General features: G+C 39.4%; 2 protein-coding genes and 1 non-coding gene across 7 annotated transcripts in view; 2 read left to right on the forward strand and 1 right to left on the reverse strand.

Annotated features, from left to right (window-relative positions):
• Positions 1-17,790, forward strand: part of LOC109424281 (coiled-coil domain-containing protein 102A) — a 53,350-nt gene that overhangs the window by 24,278 nt on the left and 11,282 nt on the right. For 3 of the 5 annotated variants that reach the window (XM_029879771.2, XM_029879772.2, XM_029879773.2), the window contains exons 2-3: positions 11,676-11,786; positions 12,935-13,711. The exons of 1 other annotated variant lie outside the window; for it this stretch is intronic. In XM_029879771.2, the coding sequence (XP_029735631.2) occupies positions 11,676-11,786; positions 12,935-13,711 (888 nt within the window). Of the gene's footprint in view, positions 1-11,675; positions 11,787-12,674; positions 12,868-12,934; positions 13,712-17,790 lie in introns of those variants that run through there. One more of the 5 variants, XM_062852195.1, reaches the window with a different exon arrangement.
• On the reverse strand, positions 6,078-8,506 carry LOC109428697 (lysozyme c-1). The gene is made up of 2 exons (XM_019704509.3): positions 6,761-8,506; positions 6,078-6,700 (listed from the first exon to the last, which is right to left on the reverse strand). Exons 1-2 carry the CDS (start codon positions 7,080-7,082, stop codon positions 6,564-6,566), a joined length of 459 nt encoding a protein of 152 aa, XP_019560054.3. The 5' UTR covers positions 7,083-8,506; the 3' UTR covers positions 6,078-6,563.
• Positions 9,739-9,815, forward strand: Trnav-aac (transfer RNA valine (anticodon AAC)). Its single transcript has one exon. It is a non-coding gene; the product is annotated as a tRNA-Val (tRNA).

A 17,790-nucleotide genomic window follows, 5' to 3' on the forward strand; every position in this document is an offset into this window, starting at 1 on the left:
TAGTAGGTACTAAATCGTAGATTTTCTATACTAGCGTTAGGTAAAACATCAACATCATTGTTAATTTTCTTCTGTATCCGAAAAAAATTACTGAGCGATTCCGTTTTCCTGCTAAAATTTCAGCGGATGTTTTGTTGTTGTTACTCCATACTGCATATAACGGGCATTTCAAAATATCGGCGGCTTAAAATGACGTTTCCATTGGAAAGTCACTGGAATGATATGGGAAATTTCGTTAAGCTTGGCTTAGCGTAAGCCGTCGCCTTTATTTGCTAAACCGGTGTGAAGAAATGCAAATATTTAAACCTGGCTTAAGAATTTGGCTTAACTTTAAGTGTGGTTTAAGATAAACCAGGCTTACGTCGTTAAGCCGGGTAGGTGAAGAAATCGGCCCTAAGCACACTAAGGCTAAGGCAGGCTAAGTTCCAATGCAAACGTCGCACGGTGTCAAAATCTCGATTATTATCAAACTTCCATGTACCTCGGATTTTTCTTCGAAAATGATTAGCATTTGGGCTATATATTCACAATTCGAATACTAGAAAATATTTCATCGGCGAAAAATTTCCCATTCATTTTGTATGGGACGTTTTTTAGGCTAATACAGTATTTATTCAATTTTATTATGCAAAATATGCAAAAACTCATCTAAATTAAAATTTCCCCGATGGAATATTTTCAAACTTTCCATTTATGCAAAATGGCCCAAATAGTGACATTCTGTGAAGAAAAATCCGAGGTACATGAAAGTTCGATAATAATTGAGGGGCCCAGAATCAAAGGGGTGTAAGCAGTGCTGAAAATTTCATTTCGTCATATCTAAATTCAAACACCTACAGCTCATTTTAGAAGCTGAACCTGAGAATATGGTATATGACAAACTTATGCGGCTAGACCATTTCTACAAGAAAGTCACAAAAAAAACCGTTATTTCTCGAATATTTGATGTAAATGTCACGGACTACCTTTGGAAAATGCCAAATGATATTCACCGTGAATATCATTGGGATTTTTCAAAGGTAGTCCGTGACATTTACCTTAAATATTCGAAAAGTGGCGGCTTTTCCGTGACTTTCTTGTAAAACTGGTCTAGCCGCACAAGTTTTTCATATACCATATTCACAGGTTCAGCTTCTAAAATGAGCTGTAGGTGATTGAATTTAGATATGACGTAATGAATTTTTCAGCACTGGGTGTAAGTGACCATTTTGTCGATTTTGAGCTGAGCATATCATAAAATTCTTCAGATTTCAAGCTTTCAGGAACTTTTTTAAGAATGTTTCTACGATGATTTGAAAATTTACAATAAATCAGAGAAAATTGGATTGATTTTGAAGCTCCATACATTTTGTATGGGATGAAAAATTGGTCAAAAACTTTAAACCTCATTTACTCGAAAGTGGGTTTTTTATCACTTACACCCCTTTGCTTCTAACCCCCTCAATTGAAATTTTGACACCGTGGGTCGAGCCATAAAGAAGGAAGGAAGTTTTACAAGCCATCCATCCTGTGTATCGGTGCTGATACTTACTTACTTAGGGGCCGTTCATAAACCACGTAGACTTTTTGGGGGGAGGGGGGGGTCTGGTCAAAGTCTACGCTCCATACAAATTTTTGTATGAACGAAAGTCTACGAGGGGGGAGGGGGGGGGGGTCTGAGATTGCCAAAATTTGGTCTACTTGGTTTAGGAACAGCCCCTTACAGTCCTGAGCAGCCATGCTGGCGCAGAGGGCGAATTGAAAGATCTCCATAGAACTATTGGAAAACGACCCTGAGTGTTGACAATACCTGTTCCATTGCATTGACTTCCCCATAGGTCAGGTATTCCCACCACACTTTCAGGCAGTTTTAAGTATTGCAAAACGTGTTCAACCAACTAGCTGCGCAGTGATTTAAGTCATTTCGTCTCCGAAAAACAACTTGTAGGATAGCGTTGTCAAGGGACTGCAGCACAGAACGATATATTATTATGGTTTCCATGTTGGCGGAGGATACTCGATTTATTCCGTTTTTTGAAAATTTTTAGTTTGTCGAACAGCGCGCTGTGTGATTGCGCTTAGATCCGCGTTTTTTAATCATTACCGACTCATGATGAAGATGAAGATAATTAATTCTCGTACGAACTGTAATTACTAAGGTGGTTCAAAAAACATGTTTTGTTCAACAACGCTTTGAGCTCATTTGGTTGAAAATTGAGACTTCAAGCCCTTCAAAGTTTGTATGGGAATTACTGGGGACTCCTGTTAGCCTACTAGGATTACCAAGGGTCAACTAACCCTCTAAGGCAATTGGGGAAATGCTACGGTTGATTGAATGAAAAACATCGTTTTTCCATAGTAATTCCCATACAAACTTTGAAGGGCATGCAGTCTCAATTTTCAACCAAATGAACTAAAATTTTTGGAGAAGGCATAGAATCTTGTTACGAATCGAATAAGCGGTGTGGAGCAAAAACCGATTTTTTAACCCACGCTAGTAATTACATTTCAAGACCAACAATTGAAAAGGCCACATCAACATTTTGTAAACAAACATGTTTCTGTCGACATGAGGCCTTTTGAACTCCACCCACACACCACACTACCACTAACAGAAAGCGCAAACATCAAGCTTTCTGTTAATGGTGGTGAGATGTGTGGGTGGAGCTCAGAAGGCCTCAAGTAGACGGAAACGTGTTTGTTTACGCAATGTTGATGGCCTTTTCAATTGTTGGTCTTGATTTCTTGCAAAATGACACGAATGCCACAATAATGGTAAAGTGTCGTTAAGGTGAATATATGACGAAGCCACAGCCAAAACTTTCAAAAGCACAAATCTGAAGAACCATTGGACGGTTTGCTCTGAAAAGTTGATCGATTGGTCATCACCAGCGGGTAACTAACCGATCAACTTTTCAGCGCAAACAGACACGTGGTTGTTCAGATTTGTGCTCTTGAAAATTCGGGCTGTGGCTTCGTCATATCTTCTTCACCTCTTTCCTCATTGGGGCCAAGCCTGCTTCTCAGCTTAGTGTTCTATGAGCACTTCCACAGTTATTAACTGAGAGCTTCCTCTGCCAATGACCATTTTGCATGCGTATATCGTGTGGCAGGCACGAAGATACTCTATGCCCAAGGAAGTCAAGGAAATTTCCTTTACGAAAAGATCCTGGACCGACCGGGAATCGAACCCGTCACCCTCAGCATGGTCATGCTGAATACCCGTGCGTTTACCGCCTCAGCTATATGGGCCCTATCTTCTTCACCTTAATAAATAGTAATACCTAATACATTTCTTGCAAAACGATCCAATTCAATGACAAATAGAAACTTCGATCCTTGTATCAAAAAGTGGATAATGGAAATGCTAAATAATAGGAAAGTATCGGCTGAATTGGGAGAATCCTCCATAACTGTAAAGACTACCAGGGGATGTCCTCAAGGGGGTGTATTGTCCCCCTTACTATGGTCACTTGTTGTTGATGATCTTCTTAATACACTAGTGGAAAAAGGATTCGAAGTCATCGGTTTTGCAGATGACGTAGTTATAATAGTGCGTGGAAAGTTTGACAGTATCATAACAAACAGAATGCAATCTGCACTAAACTGCACCTGGCGTTGGTGTCAAAACGAAGGATTGAACATCAACCCTTCAAAAGCAGTTTTAGTGCCATTTACCCGCAGAAGAAAACCTGCTTTGAAAACTTTGAAAATTAACGGATCTATCTTAAAATACTCGTCAAATGCTAAATATCTGGGAGTAATTCTAGATGATAAACTTAACTGGAACTTACACTTAGAACATGTAATTAACAAAGCCACGAGTGCTCTTTGGGTAAGTAAAACTACGTTTGGAAGAAAATGGGGGCTCAAACCAAAAATGATTCATTGGATCTATACGGTTATCGTAAGACCCAGGATAGTCTATGCGTCGCTGGTTTGGTGGCCTAAGACAAAACAATATACAACACAAAGAAGACTCGAAAAGTTACAACGTTTGGCTTGTATGGCTATTAGTATGGGACAAATATCAAATCCTCGCTGCAGTCGACTTTTTAGATCCCATTTGGGTCCCATATGAACTGTGCAAAATTTCAGCGCAATCGGTGAAACTATAATTTAGCGCAAGCGGTTCAAAGTTTTCATAGGATTTACTATGGGAAAAGTTACACTTTCAGATAAAAAATCCCAGAGGGCGTCCCTTGTCTCCTTAATTCAAATCGATCAATGTTTCTTGTAGAAAAATCAATTATGAAACTTTCCTTCGAAGACCGCAAAACAATTGGATGCTTGTGGAAAAAGTTATTGATTTATTACCGATTAGTGATCCCATGAACGGCTTTTTGTTTTGTTTTATTAGCAGCACTGTAGCGGCTGCCTTGGCTGCTGCTGTTTCTGGGGGTGGTGATGCCTCCCGCCACCCCATGCAACAACGGCAGCAGCAGTGCTGCTAATTAAACAAAACAAAAAGCCGTTCATTGAATCACTAATCGATAATAAATCAATAACTTTTTCCACTAGCATCCAATTGTTTTGCGGTCTTCGAAGGAAAGTTTCATAATTGATTTTTCTACAAGAAACATTGATCGATTTGAATTAAGGAGACAAGGGACGCCCTCTGGGATTTTTTATCTGAAAGTGTAACTTTTCCCATAGTAAATCCTATGAAAACTTTGAACCGCTTGCGCTAAATTATAGTTTCACCGATTGCGCTGAAATTTTGAACAGTTCATATGGGACCCAAATGGGATCTAAAAAGTCGACTGGAGCGAGGATTTATTTTTTCCATACAAGCGTGTACCATACTAATGGCTATAACAGGAGCAATGCATAGTACACCGTCAAAGGCCTTAGATGCCGCTCTTTATAAACTTCCACTGCATCAATATGTGCAAAAGGAAGCTGAAAAGAGTGCCCTAAGGCTAAGAAGAAGTACTATATTACTGGAAGGTAATCTTGTTGGGCATCTCAGTATACTGAAAGATTTTCCCGTTAATCAATTAGTAGTAATGAATGAAGACTGGATGGATAAGAGACTGAACTTTGATATACCATACACAGTGGTCAACATTGATCGTCAAGTATGGGAAACGGGGGGACCGAATATCTTACCAGGATCGGTTATTTTTTACACAGATGGCTCAAAAATGAATCATGGCACTGGAGCTGGAATTACCGGGCCAGGGCTGAATATTTCAATATCAATGGGAAAATGGACAACCGTTTTTCTTGCAGAAATATATGCAATTCTGGAGTGTGTGTCTGTATGCCTTAAGAGGAAGTACAGGTATACACGGATTTGCATATTTTCAGATAGTCAGGCAGCTTTGAATGCACTAAAATCTTTCACATGTCAGTCTAAACTGGTGTGGAAATGCATTGAACTACTGAAACAGTTGGCCGCTAAAAACCAGGTTAATCTGTACTGGGTACCAGGCCACTGTGGAATAGAAGGTAATGAAAAAGCTGATACACTTGCCAGAGAAGGCTCTGAAGTTCAATTCATAGGCCCAGAACCATTCTGTGGTGTATCTAAATGTGAAATACAAATGGAAGTAAAGCGATGGGAGGATCAAATGATACAATCAAACTGGATTGCTACGAAAACATCAAGACAATCCAAACTGTTCATAACTCCGAATGACAAAACTACAGAAAAACTATTAAACCTAAATAAAAAATCTCTGAGCATAGCTATTGGGCTTCTCACGGGGCACTGCCCGACACGATATCATTTGAAAAATATGAATCGATGTCAAACTGATGTCTGTCGATTCTGTAACTATGCAATTGAGACCTCTCACCATCTGTTATGTGACTGTCCAGCACTATTTGTGCGTAGAAGACAATATTTTACCAAGGGTATTCTAAATCCTTCTGAAATTTGGTTGAAAAATCCCAATTTGATGGTTGATTTTATCCTAAGAATCATCCCAGATTGGGGTACTTCGCATAATCAGCAAACGACGTCAACCCTCAATGGTGACTCGTCGTCCTGAACAAACGCGAAACTAAACAGGGGTATACCACAATAGATCAAAGTAATGGTCGCAGTGGTTCAAATCCCAACAAAAAAAAAAAATTATGCTAAATTTTGAAAATTTCGCATTTTACTCCCAACATAAACGATCGCAACGTGACCAAAACAAACAATGCGCATGCCCCCCAATAAATGTTATGCTTCTGTCGCTCGACTCAACTAACGAATCGAATTCGTTGGTTGGTCAATGGTCGATGTTGTGGCACAACGAGCAGGTTCCGACTTTATTAAGAAAACATGTTAAAAAGCTATCAAAAATACCCAACACAAACAAGTAATTCTAAAAAACAACATTTGCGAAAAAAAAAAATCAAACATTTCCATGTATAGATTCTTTTAAAATCAAAGAGCTTATCATGTTTCATCTTTCGGGTAGTCTTGGCTATTAACTTTTCATTTTTGAATATTATAAGTGTAACAACTGCAAAAACAGCGTCAACAATTTTTGATGAAGCAAATTATGTATTAAAGAAATCCGATTCTACTCAATACCTGAGCTTTTAATTATCTCTTTAGCGAACAAAATCCATTGTTTTTTTTGTTCTCAGAAGCATTGCTTGACGTCATCTAGTTTCCTTCCGCGGCATTGATTCTTCCAACCGGCCCACGCTTCAAATCCGTGGACCTCGTAGATCTTCCGTACGCATTTCATCGCTTCGTCTTGGTTGGGAACTAGAAATTCTGTGAAACAAAACGAAACATCATAACCCTTTCCGCTTCAACCTCGCAAAAAAAACTCACTTGAACACTTCACTCGACAAACGTTGGCGGTGGGAAGTTGATTTCCCGGATCGCACCAGTAGCGGTCGTTGATCTGGAACAGCCCCCAATCGGTGGACCCGTCGTAGCTGTTCCAGTGAGTCGCTCTGGTGTCGAAGGAGCTCTCCGAACGCACCAAGCACATCCAGTTGGGCAGGTCAGCTCGAGCGATTCCGTGCTTGTAGTGCAGCAGTTGGGCCAACTCGCAGAAGCCGTACACCTTTGCTTGGGCGATCGATGGTAAAAAGCCTGCGACTAGTAGAATGGGAACGATCCCTAGGTTGATTGCTTTCAACGACGACATCTTCTTTAGTTACTGATTGAATGTTTCTGTTGATGTTGCTCTTTTATATGTAGTCCAGTGCGCTTGCTTCATAGTTGCAGTAATGATTCATTTGTTATTCAAATAAGCCACAGTTGTACTTCTATCAATCATGTTATTTTATGAGCTTTTGAGTTTCCACTTACTCATCTTGTGGTTTCAGAAATTTCTCGTGGACTTAAATCGGAATTATATATAACCCTCTAATATCCAACCCCGCTTTAGACGGGGTATAGTTTGAGCATTTTTATAATTTATGTTTCGTAGACAATGATTTTTTTGGCTTAGGACTGTTCTGTATATCTCAAAATTGTTTTTGATGTCTTTTGAAGCGTATTTACATTTTTTAAATCATTGAAAAATTGATGTTTTAGTCACGTTTCAGAAGTCATTGAATATTTAGTATTGAATCGAAACAGTTAACATATTTTAATTTTCTCCCAAATCATTCTATCATAGTCAAATAGTTTAAGGGAGTCGAATACACTCTATAATTGTTTTCCTTAAAATTACACGGGAAATATAATTTTCAATGAAAAAAAAATAAATAAAAATATACATATCTGCAATAATCATAAAATCTCAAAATGTTTCGTTTGAAAAAAAAAACAAATAGGCTTTCAGGAAAAATATGAATGAGTAAGGATGTTCAAAAATAAAAATTATAAAAAATAAAAACCGAAATTCACAAAATTGAGAATTAAAAAAAGTCATCTTCCGAAACATTTTTAAATCGATTTTAAATGACGAAACATGATATTTAGATCTAAATAAAAAAAATTGGGTATTAGAGGGATAACCAATTCGAATGCTACCACTACTGCGGTTATCAAACGTACATCCCGTTAATTACGCAGAGTGATGCATTCAACGAAAGCACTTAGTGTTCTGGCTTTTCCCGCACCAACAACGTATTCGAGAATAACCAGGAACGTATGATAACGATTCTTCGGAAAGTATCATGTCAATAGTTTATAAGGTTAAGAAGCTCCTTTGGTACTAGACAAACCATGGAAAAATTAAAAACCAGCATACAGCCATTCCATAGATATAAAGTAACTTCGAATGTCGTGGTATTTAGTAAGTTTTTAGAGGGTTTCATCGATAATAACACAGCGCAACAAAAGTTAACTTTTGGTCTGCCTCAAGAGCAAACTTATGTGACTCTGACAGATTTTGGGCCGCTGAATCTGAATCCGGGCTCAGATTTGCTCCAGCACGTCACAATTTTGTGCTATAGCCCAATTTATAGGGCAAAATATGCAATTTTGGACTTTTTTGACTGCCAGCCATTAAGCATGGAAATATTTTTTATAAGCAATCAAAAGGTAAATTGGTCAATTAACATCTGAATTAACGACACATGCAAAATATTTTGTTTTACCTAATCAAATTTGATAGATTTAAACATTTTATGTTAGTATATAAACTTGCATGCAATTTTTGGAGGGTGACTTGTATGGGAAATATCGTATACCTAACATAAATCGCCAAAAACTATCAAATTCGATTTGGTAAAACGAAATATTTTGCATGATTGATTATGCTGATTATGTTGATTATGCTGAAGTTCCTTGTCCTGAACCTGCACATTCTTTCGTCGATTGGCTATCAATCGATCACGCGCTTCTGCATACCTGTGTTGCCGCAGCTCTGGTTAGTAAATGGTATTACCTCTATAGAACTTGTCCAACACACCTCTGGCAGTGCTACGATGCCGAAACCGCGTTCCTTCAGTGAAACGGCGGGTGTGTGCGGGTGCTCCCAATGAAGCTGAGAGATCGGCTGCTGCACGTACCGTAAACCGGGGTCAAATTGATCTCCGGGTCGAAATTGATCAGAGGTTTTTCAGTTAGATCAAACATACTTTACACAGACATACGTAATGCCTGAAGTTCATAGGCACAATATGTGTTGAAAAATGGACAAATTGAGTGGAAAAATTGCGAAAAAATCCACGTAGTTCTGGTGGGATTTGAACCCACGTCTCCCTAAGTTCGCTAGACAGGGCGCGTTAACCAACTCCGCCACAGAACAAGGTAACAATTCTGTGAAGTAGAAAGCCAACCTGAACCCAAAGCCCACCTCACCCCACGTTCTTTCCTCGCAATTCACCATCTCCTTCGGTCCTTAGATGTCCACTTCCAACACTCTCTGAGCGTGCCTACGAACAACAGTGAGAGCAAGTTATTTTTAGTGTCGAGACTTTTTGCCTATCCACAGCACATGCTCATCCAAAACTTGCGAATGAGACCGTCAGTGTGTGTCGGGCGTTCGACTCGGTCGCATGTCCCTCGCACGACCGCCATTGCGATAGAGAGACCGCCGCTCTATTTCAACACGAATGTTGTTGTTTTTCGGATAACCAACCGAAATGGTATGGGACATGCGACCGAGTCGAACGCCCGACACACACTGACGGTCTCATTCGCAAGTTGTGGATGAGCATGTGCTGTGGATAGGCAAAAAGTCTCGACACTAAAAATAACTTGCTCTCACTGTTGTTCGTAGGCACGCTCAGAGAGTGTTGGAAGTGGACATCTAAGGACCGAAGGAGATGGTGAATTGCGAGGAAAGAACGTGGGGTGAGGTGGGCTTTGGGTTCAGGTTGGCTTTCTACTTCACAGAATTGTTACCTTGTTCTGTGGCGGAGTTGGTTAACGCGCCCTGTCTAACGAACTTAGGGAGACGTGGGTTCAAATCCCACCAGAACTACGTGGATTTTTTCGCAATTTTTCCACTCAATTTGTCCATCTATCAACACATATTGTGCCTATGAACTTCAGGCATTACGTATGTCTAACATACCATTTCGGTTGGTTATCCGAAAAACAACAACATTCGTGTTGATACTTTACATAGTATCCTTCCAAATATTGTGATGTAGGAAGCATATAGTACTAAACGATACATGTAAGGAAACTGTTCAAAGCATGCTTTATATGACGGAAAATCGTCTGATCAATTTCGACCCGGAGATCAATTTGACGCCGGTTTACGGTACCGAGATTCCAATCGTTAATCCTATTCATCTACCAGAAACTGTTTCAGGTTTGGACGCTTTCTAAGTTGATGATAAATGTTGTAAAATCAAAATGCTTGCATGGCATGCAAAGATCTGTATATTTGCAAAGAAAAATGTCGATTTCTGAGTAGGACCAAGATTTTTTCTCGGTGTACTCATCTGCAGCAACACCATCCACGATTTGTACAAGTATTCATGCTTCCATAACCTTAATCAATGCCTATTGTTCATTTGAATGCTATACGGAAATGTTCGAATAATACATACACAAATAACAATAATGACGATGAATGTCATGTAAACTTGTAGTCAACACAAATTACATGATATATGTATCATGTATATTTGTGCTATATGCCATGTGATCACTCTGAGTCATGTTGAATTACATGACATTTAACGGAAGTTTCCATGATATATTATGAAATATAGAGTAAGGTGGGGCAAAAGTTCGACCCTAGTTGAAAATTCAATTTTTTTCAAGAAATCGAAGCAGATAAATATAAATAAATACCGTGTGGTGATTCTACCATCCATGAGCTAAAATTTTGCCGAACAAAGTTACGCCAAATGTCTTTTCAATTTTGAGTTACAACACTTTTTGTATGTGTGTGTCTAATTCGAACTCTTGCCCCACCACTGGGGCAAAAGTTCGAATCTAGTGTTTGTGGTATTTCGCTAACCGTAGCACACTATTTCGACACTTTGATAATTGAAATACCTAAAACCAATTATTATTTGATGTTGAAACTGGAATACACTTCAAAGTTCGGTCTGGATTTTACCCAAATCAGGGTTAAATTTACTTCACCCAAAATTAGTAGTTTTCCGCCAAATTCAGATAAAACAACAATTTTTTCCAACTTTGATCGAATTTTCTCACTAATTCCATTGTTTTTAGAGATAGTATGTACATTCTGCAGAATTTTAGGTTTTTACCTAAAGTTGCCACATGACTCGAACTCTTGCCCCACAATTCTAACTTTTGCCCCACTATAAGTAAAATATGATTTCCAAAAATTTTTTGCAAAAAGTTATACATGCTAAAGCATCTTCAAAACATACCTAGTTACGCCCCAAAATAAAATACCGAATTCGATTTCATTACAATTCCATTCCATGCGTTGGAAAGACCATCGCATATTACAATTTTTTGATCAAAAACCAACATGTTGTCATAACTTTTCGAAATATTGATCAATTTTCATATTTTTTGGAGTGAAAGACTCTTTTTCAAAAAGGGTTCGAACAACCTTGACACCCGAAATAAATAATTTGAATTGACCTCAAAAACTTCAAAAGAAACTTTTGCCCCACTTTACTCTATGTGACGTTTCATTTAAGCTTCTGGGAAATCCTATGCTGAAATCATGTGCCATAAATTAACACATTTCTTTTTCTCTGTTTAAAGAAAATTTAAGAAAAAAAAAGATTTACTTTAGTTAAGTCCGGGTAATACTGAAAGAGAATTTTCAGTATTTTCGTATTCAAACAAATCTGATCGAAAAATATTATCAATCAAAATATTATTATTTTTTCTCTCTTTTCAGTCCCAACGGCAACGCGAGCTGGAGGAGGCTCGTGCCAGAGCCGCACAGATGGAGAAAACCATGAAGTGGTGGTCAGATTGTACTGCCAACTGGAGGGAAAAGTGGAGCAAGGTAAGTGATTTAGCTTTTTTATTTTTGCTTTTTTTATGCCAAGTGTATGTCAAATGACCATTATGCCAAACGGCTTTATACCAAATGACAATCAAACGAGGTACAATCGAAACGTCCGTTGCCTCCAACATTATCAGAGTTACCCAATTCTAATAGTAGTTAATATCTGTGCCCAAGTCTGTGCCTAATATCAAAATGGTATCAAATTTGACAATAGAAGTAATACAACTTGCGGTAAGCCCAATGGCTATAGGCTGTAGGCTATGGATTAAGCTTATGCCTTGTGTTTGAATTCAATTCCAAAGCAGCTAATATTCATCTATTCACAAATATTTGAATTTCGCATAGATTTTGTCTTATTTGGAATGTACCGCCAAGAAGAAGAAGCAATTTACCTCTTCGTTTTTAAATTCTAACTTGATATCTTTTAACAATTTTAATTCACATAGGCTATTATGGGCATCCATTGATTGTCTCCAAACAACTTTTGCAGCTAGGTAACTTTTACACGTTACGTTATGTCTTCTCGTGAGTACCGGAAAGGTATATCAGACATCGCGTGACTTCAGTATATTAGCATGATAACCATCATATAGCATCTTGTGCCAGCCTTTCCACACCAACTGTTTGCTGGTTATGCGAGTTATTGTTTATTTTGCAATGGCAAAACCAAAACTCCTACCGGCAGCAAACGATTTCGATTGCTCACATAGTGCTTCACAGCGATGTTCCATGATTTGCCACAGCGACGGTTATAGAATGTAGGCGAAGAAACTTTCAGTAGAGATGTTTACAGTCGTCCAATCCGCACTGTGTGCCTTTTCTTCAATCTTTTCTTCCATTCTGGTTACGGCAGAGCCTAGCTAAAGTTTTTCGTGAATGGTTCAAGGACAGTCAAACTATTTGGGAAAGGGTGGTTCAAACTGAAGCATAATCGATTGCTTACAGTAAACTTCTTCTGTAAAAAATGCATCAGTTCCTTTCTGTCGCACCAAAGAGAAGCACCATCATGAGAAACTGCTTCCAACAAGTGTTAGCCGAATTGGACAAAGATAACGAGCAATTGCTCGCCGCCTTGGAGGTTCTCCAATGAAAGGTTCACAACAACAGGTCATGCTTTTAACATACAATATTTGTTTATTTTCCAGGTCCGAACAGAACGGAACAAGGCACGGGAGGAGTCGAAGCAACTACGTAGCAGTTTAGAAGCGGCCATCAAAGAATCAAATTCCTACAAACGGGAGAAATGCGAGCTGGAAATTCAAATCACCCAGCTAAAAAAAGAAATGGAAAAGGTCCACATGTTGATGATGAAGCATGCCGGGCAGTTCAACAAGGCCAGCCTGGACGCGGCCGACGAACCGGAACGGGATGGACGAGATAACAATTGCTCGCCGGATATTTCCTCGGATGGGCTGAAGAATGTGAACAGCGAGGATGGGTTGGTGACGAAGGTGAACAATCTTCCGGATGACAGCGGTCAGGACGATTTGGACGTCGAGGAGTATATCCTGCAGGGTGGGGCCATGCCTAAGCATTCCGTAGAGTTTAAGGACAAGACTGACGTGATGGCCGAAGAGCGAAGACTGATTCAACAGCTGTCGAAGGACGATTATGATGAAGATTATTTACTGCAGAAGATATCGATGCTGCAGTTAAGGTTGGACGATGCACAGAAAACGATCCAAATCGAACGGGAGGAGAAAAACAGTATTCATAAAAGTTTCGAGAAGTTCCGACTGGATATGCAGGAACTGCGAGATAAATGCGAGGAGTTACGCGCGGCCAAACAAGATGCAGTGCGAGAGCTACTGACGTTGCAAGAACAGCATCGGGTCGAGATGAGGATTACCAACAACTCGTTGCAAGAGGAAGTAGCTGCTAGGGAGACTCTGGAGAGGCGATTGTGTGAGCTGAGAACCGAGGTAAGAGATGTTTTTTTTTTGTTTCCATTATCCACCTTGTTTCTGCCCAGCGTGCTATTTGCAGTACAGTATTTCTGATATGATTATCTTGCAGGCTCTACAAGTGGGTACACCATTTCTTCAGGAACACTATCTCCCGAAATTCTTCAGGAATTTCTGCAGGAATTCATACAGAGATTGCTCCCAGTATTCATTAATAAATTTCTCCAATAATTCCTCTAGAGATTCCTTCCGGAATTCCTTCAACAATTTCCTGCTGTATTCCTTCAGGGATTGTTTTTTTTTCTGAATTCCTTCGGGGATTTCTTCAGAGTTATTTGTCTCTAGGATTCCTACCGAGATCCTGAGTCGGTTTCCACGGTAGGGCGATGGAAGTGCGAGTGAAAAATCCGGGTTCAGAATCGCGCTACAATATTCGTTGGTCAGTCGGTTTTCTCGATAGGGCGATGGAAGTGCGAGTGAAAAATCCGGGATCAGAATCGCGCTACAATATTCGTTGGTCAGTCGGTTTTCTCGGTAGAGCCATGCAAGCGCGAGTGTGGAATGCGGAATCAGATTAGCTTGAGAATTTTCGAATGGCAGACAATTTTCAGGTAAGAGTGATGGGGGTGCGAGTGAAAAATCCGGGATCAGAATCGCGCTACAACATTCGTTGGTCAGTCGGTTTTCTCGGTAGGGCGATGGAAGCGCGAGTGAAAAATCCGGGTTCAGAATCGCGCTACAATATTCGTTGGTCAGTCGGTTTTCTCGGTAGAGCCATGCAAGCGATAGTGTGGAATGCGGAATCAGATTAGTTTGAGAATTTTCGAATGGCTGACAATTTTCAGGTAAGAGTGATGGAAGTGCGAGTGAAAAATCCGGGATCAGAATCGCGCTACAATATTCGTTGGTCAGTCGGTTTTCTCGGTAGGGCGATGGAAGTGCGAGTGAAAAATCCGGGTTCAGAATCGCGCTACAATAATCGTAGATCAGTCGGTTTCCACGGTAGGGCGATGGAAACGCGAGCACGAAATCCGGGATCAGTGGTCATCGTGATCAAATAAATCATAATCGTGATGAAGACCGCGACCTGTATTTCCATATAACTAGTGGATCATATCACCTAACAGAGGTGGCTCCTAGATCCACACCTTACCCTACCCTACTAACCACCATTCCTTCCCGTGACAACTGTGGGGATGCTGTGGATTCCACGGTTTCTAGTAGCAACGGTTGTTGAACTAACATTCCTTCCCTTTCCTGATGACCGTAAGGACGTGGCCAGCGCCGTTATTGACTTTAAATATCTGAACTCTCGAATTGTGCACATTGAGAATGGTTAGGTAGTCCCAAGCTTTCACATTCATTGGCTCTCTGTGCAACTTCGATTGTTCTGGTCAATCACGGAGTAGCAACTACGATGTGTACGGTTATCTTTGCTTTGCTTTGCTTTGCTCTAGGATTCCTACCGAGATTCCACCCGTGATTCCTCCAGAAATTCTTCCAAGGATTCCTCCAAATATTTCACTTGGATTTCATCTCAGCCTTTCCTCTGAGAATGTTTCAGGGATTGATTGTCAAAATTCCTCCAAAGATGCCTCTCGGGGATTCCTTCTTTGATTCCCCATAAGGTTCCTCTCAAAATTGCTCCCGGGAATCCTACAGTGAGAGAGAGAGAGTCCCAAGATTGCTTTAGGTATAACTCCAAAGATACCTCACGGAGTTCTTCCAATGATTCCACTTGCAATTCATCATAGCTTTTCCGAAGTTCTTTCAGAGATTGATTGTCAGAACTCCTCCAGAAATTGCTTCTGGGGCTTCGCCCTGGATTTTTCCTGGGATTCTTCTCAGAATTACTTCCGGGATTTCTCCAGAGATCCCTTCCAGGACTCTGCTGGGGATTGTTTTTACAGGGACTCTTTCCGGAAGTACACCTTACCTTCAGGAACACTTGCCCCCGATATTCTTCAGGGTTTTCTGTAGTAATTCATGAAAAGATTGCTTCCAATTAAGGAATTTCTCCAAGAATTCCTACCGGAATTCCTCCAATATTTCTCTCAGGGATTGTTTTTCGGAGTTCCTTTAGCGTTATTCATCTGGATTCGCCCAGGATTCCTGCCGCGATTTCTCCAGGTATTCTTCCAAGGATTCCTCCAAATATGGCACTTGGAATTCCCTCCGAGATTAGTTCAGGGATTGATTGTCAAAATTCCTGCAGAGATTTCTTCCCGGGATTTCCCATGGGATTCTTCTCGGAAATACTCCCGGGAATCCTCCAGAGCTTTCTTCCAGGACTTTTACGGAGATTGTTTTTTTCTTATATGTGGGATGCTTCAAGCGATTCATACAGGTATTTATCCCAACATTTCTCCAAGGATTAATACCGGGATGATAACTTTCGATTCGAATTTCTCATGAGATTCTTCTCTGGATTTTTTTATCGGAATTCCTCCAGGGATTGCCCTATGGATTTTCTTGGGATTTTTTTAGCAGCTCTTAGATTTTTGGCAGCGATTTCTTTAGAGAATTCTCCAGGTTTTTCTTCATAATTTCCTCCAGAAATTTTTCAAAGGTGTCTCCTGTGATTCCATGGATTTTTTTTTCCTGATAATCCTCCTGGAATTCTTCTAGAAATTCTCCGTCAGGAGTTTCACTTGGGAATCGTTCCGGAAATCCTTCAAGGATTCCTCCCGGCATTTCACCAGCGATTCCTTCAGGAGTTCCTCCAGAGATTCCCCCTGAGATTCTATCTGGGATTAGTTTTCAAAACAAGACCAGGGTTTCCTTGCAGGATTCCTACCAAAACTTAGGCCGATGCTAATATTATATTTCTTTTATGTCCTCTCATCGGGTACGAGGGGGGGGGGGGGGGCAAAAAATAATAAGGAACAAAAAAATAAAAACGAAAAAAAACTATTGAAAAATTAAAAATTACATCCACTATTGAAAAAAATATTTTTCGACATTGAAAAATTGTTGCTTGAAAACATTTTTTCTATTGAAGATGGAGTCATGAGCCGCCATGTTTTTTTTTTGCCCCTTCAAAATTTCGGGATTTTTGAAAGGGGGGGGGGGTGACATAAAACAAATTTAATATTTGCATCGGCCTAGTTCAAAGTAAATATTAAAAGAAACTTTTTTGAAGTTCGTTCCATAATACTGTCACTAATAATTAGTGTCAATCTTCAGGATTTCGTGCTGTCTCAAACGTTTCGGGACGACATTTTTATTTACATCACTATCATAACTTGTTTGTTTGCCTCTTAAATTGTGATTTCCAGCTCTAGCTTGGTTTTGCTTCTTATCGTGAAAAATCTGCATCAATTTATGTGTCGATTTCATGCATGATTTTGAAACCCGCCTTTTTTAGTTTTTGAGTTGAGTTGAGTTTTTTGAGTTTTGAGAAATATGACCCCTCACCGTCACTGTCAGCTGTCCTGACAACTGAGTGTAGAATTAGCATTTAAGTTAAAATACACATTAATAAAAACTTAAAAAAAAGCTGTCCTGACAGCTTCTGAACATTTTATATCTATTTTCCCTAAGATTTGGTAATCTACGTACTTTATTTAACAAATTTAAAAGTTTTGCAATGCAATCCTCCAGAAACCGAAAATTGTTGTGAAGTGCTGAGAATCTTTAATTAATTTTTTTTTTGAATTATAAATAAAGCTTTTTTACTATTTATATTTGAACTGAAATTATTAAAATTCTTTGTTTTATCAATTTTGATAAAAATTAAAGTCCGATCGCAGCTCACTTTGAAAGCTGCGAACTTATATGCACTTTGACGATAAAGTACCCAAATGTAAGTAAAAGAATGTCGAAATGTTTTACACATAAAAACGAGGAAATTTAAGCGCATATATATCGTTAGGATACTTTTTCTTTTAATTCATAACAGTAAGGCCGATGCAAATATTATATTTCTTTTATGTCCGCGACCTCTCATCGGGTACGAGGGGGGGGGGGGACAAAAAATAATAAGGAACAAAAAAATAAAAACGAAAAAAAACTATTGAAAAATTAAAAATTACATCCACTATTGAAAAACATATTTTTCGACTATTGAAAAATTGTTGCTTGAAAACATTTTTTCA

The sequence above is a fragment of the Aedes albopictus genome, chromosome 2 (genome assembly GCF_035046485.1).
Source record: "Aedes albopictus strain Foshan chromosome 2, AalbF5, whole genome shotgun sequence".
Lineage (NCBI taxonomy): Eukaryota > Metazoa > Arthropoda > Insecta > Diptera > Culicidae > Aedes > Aedes albopictus.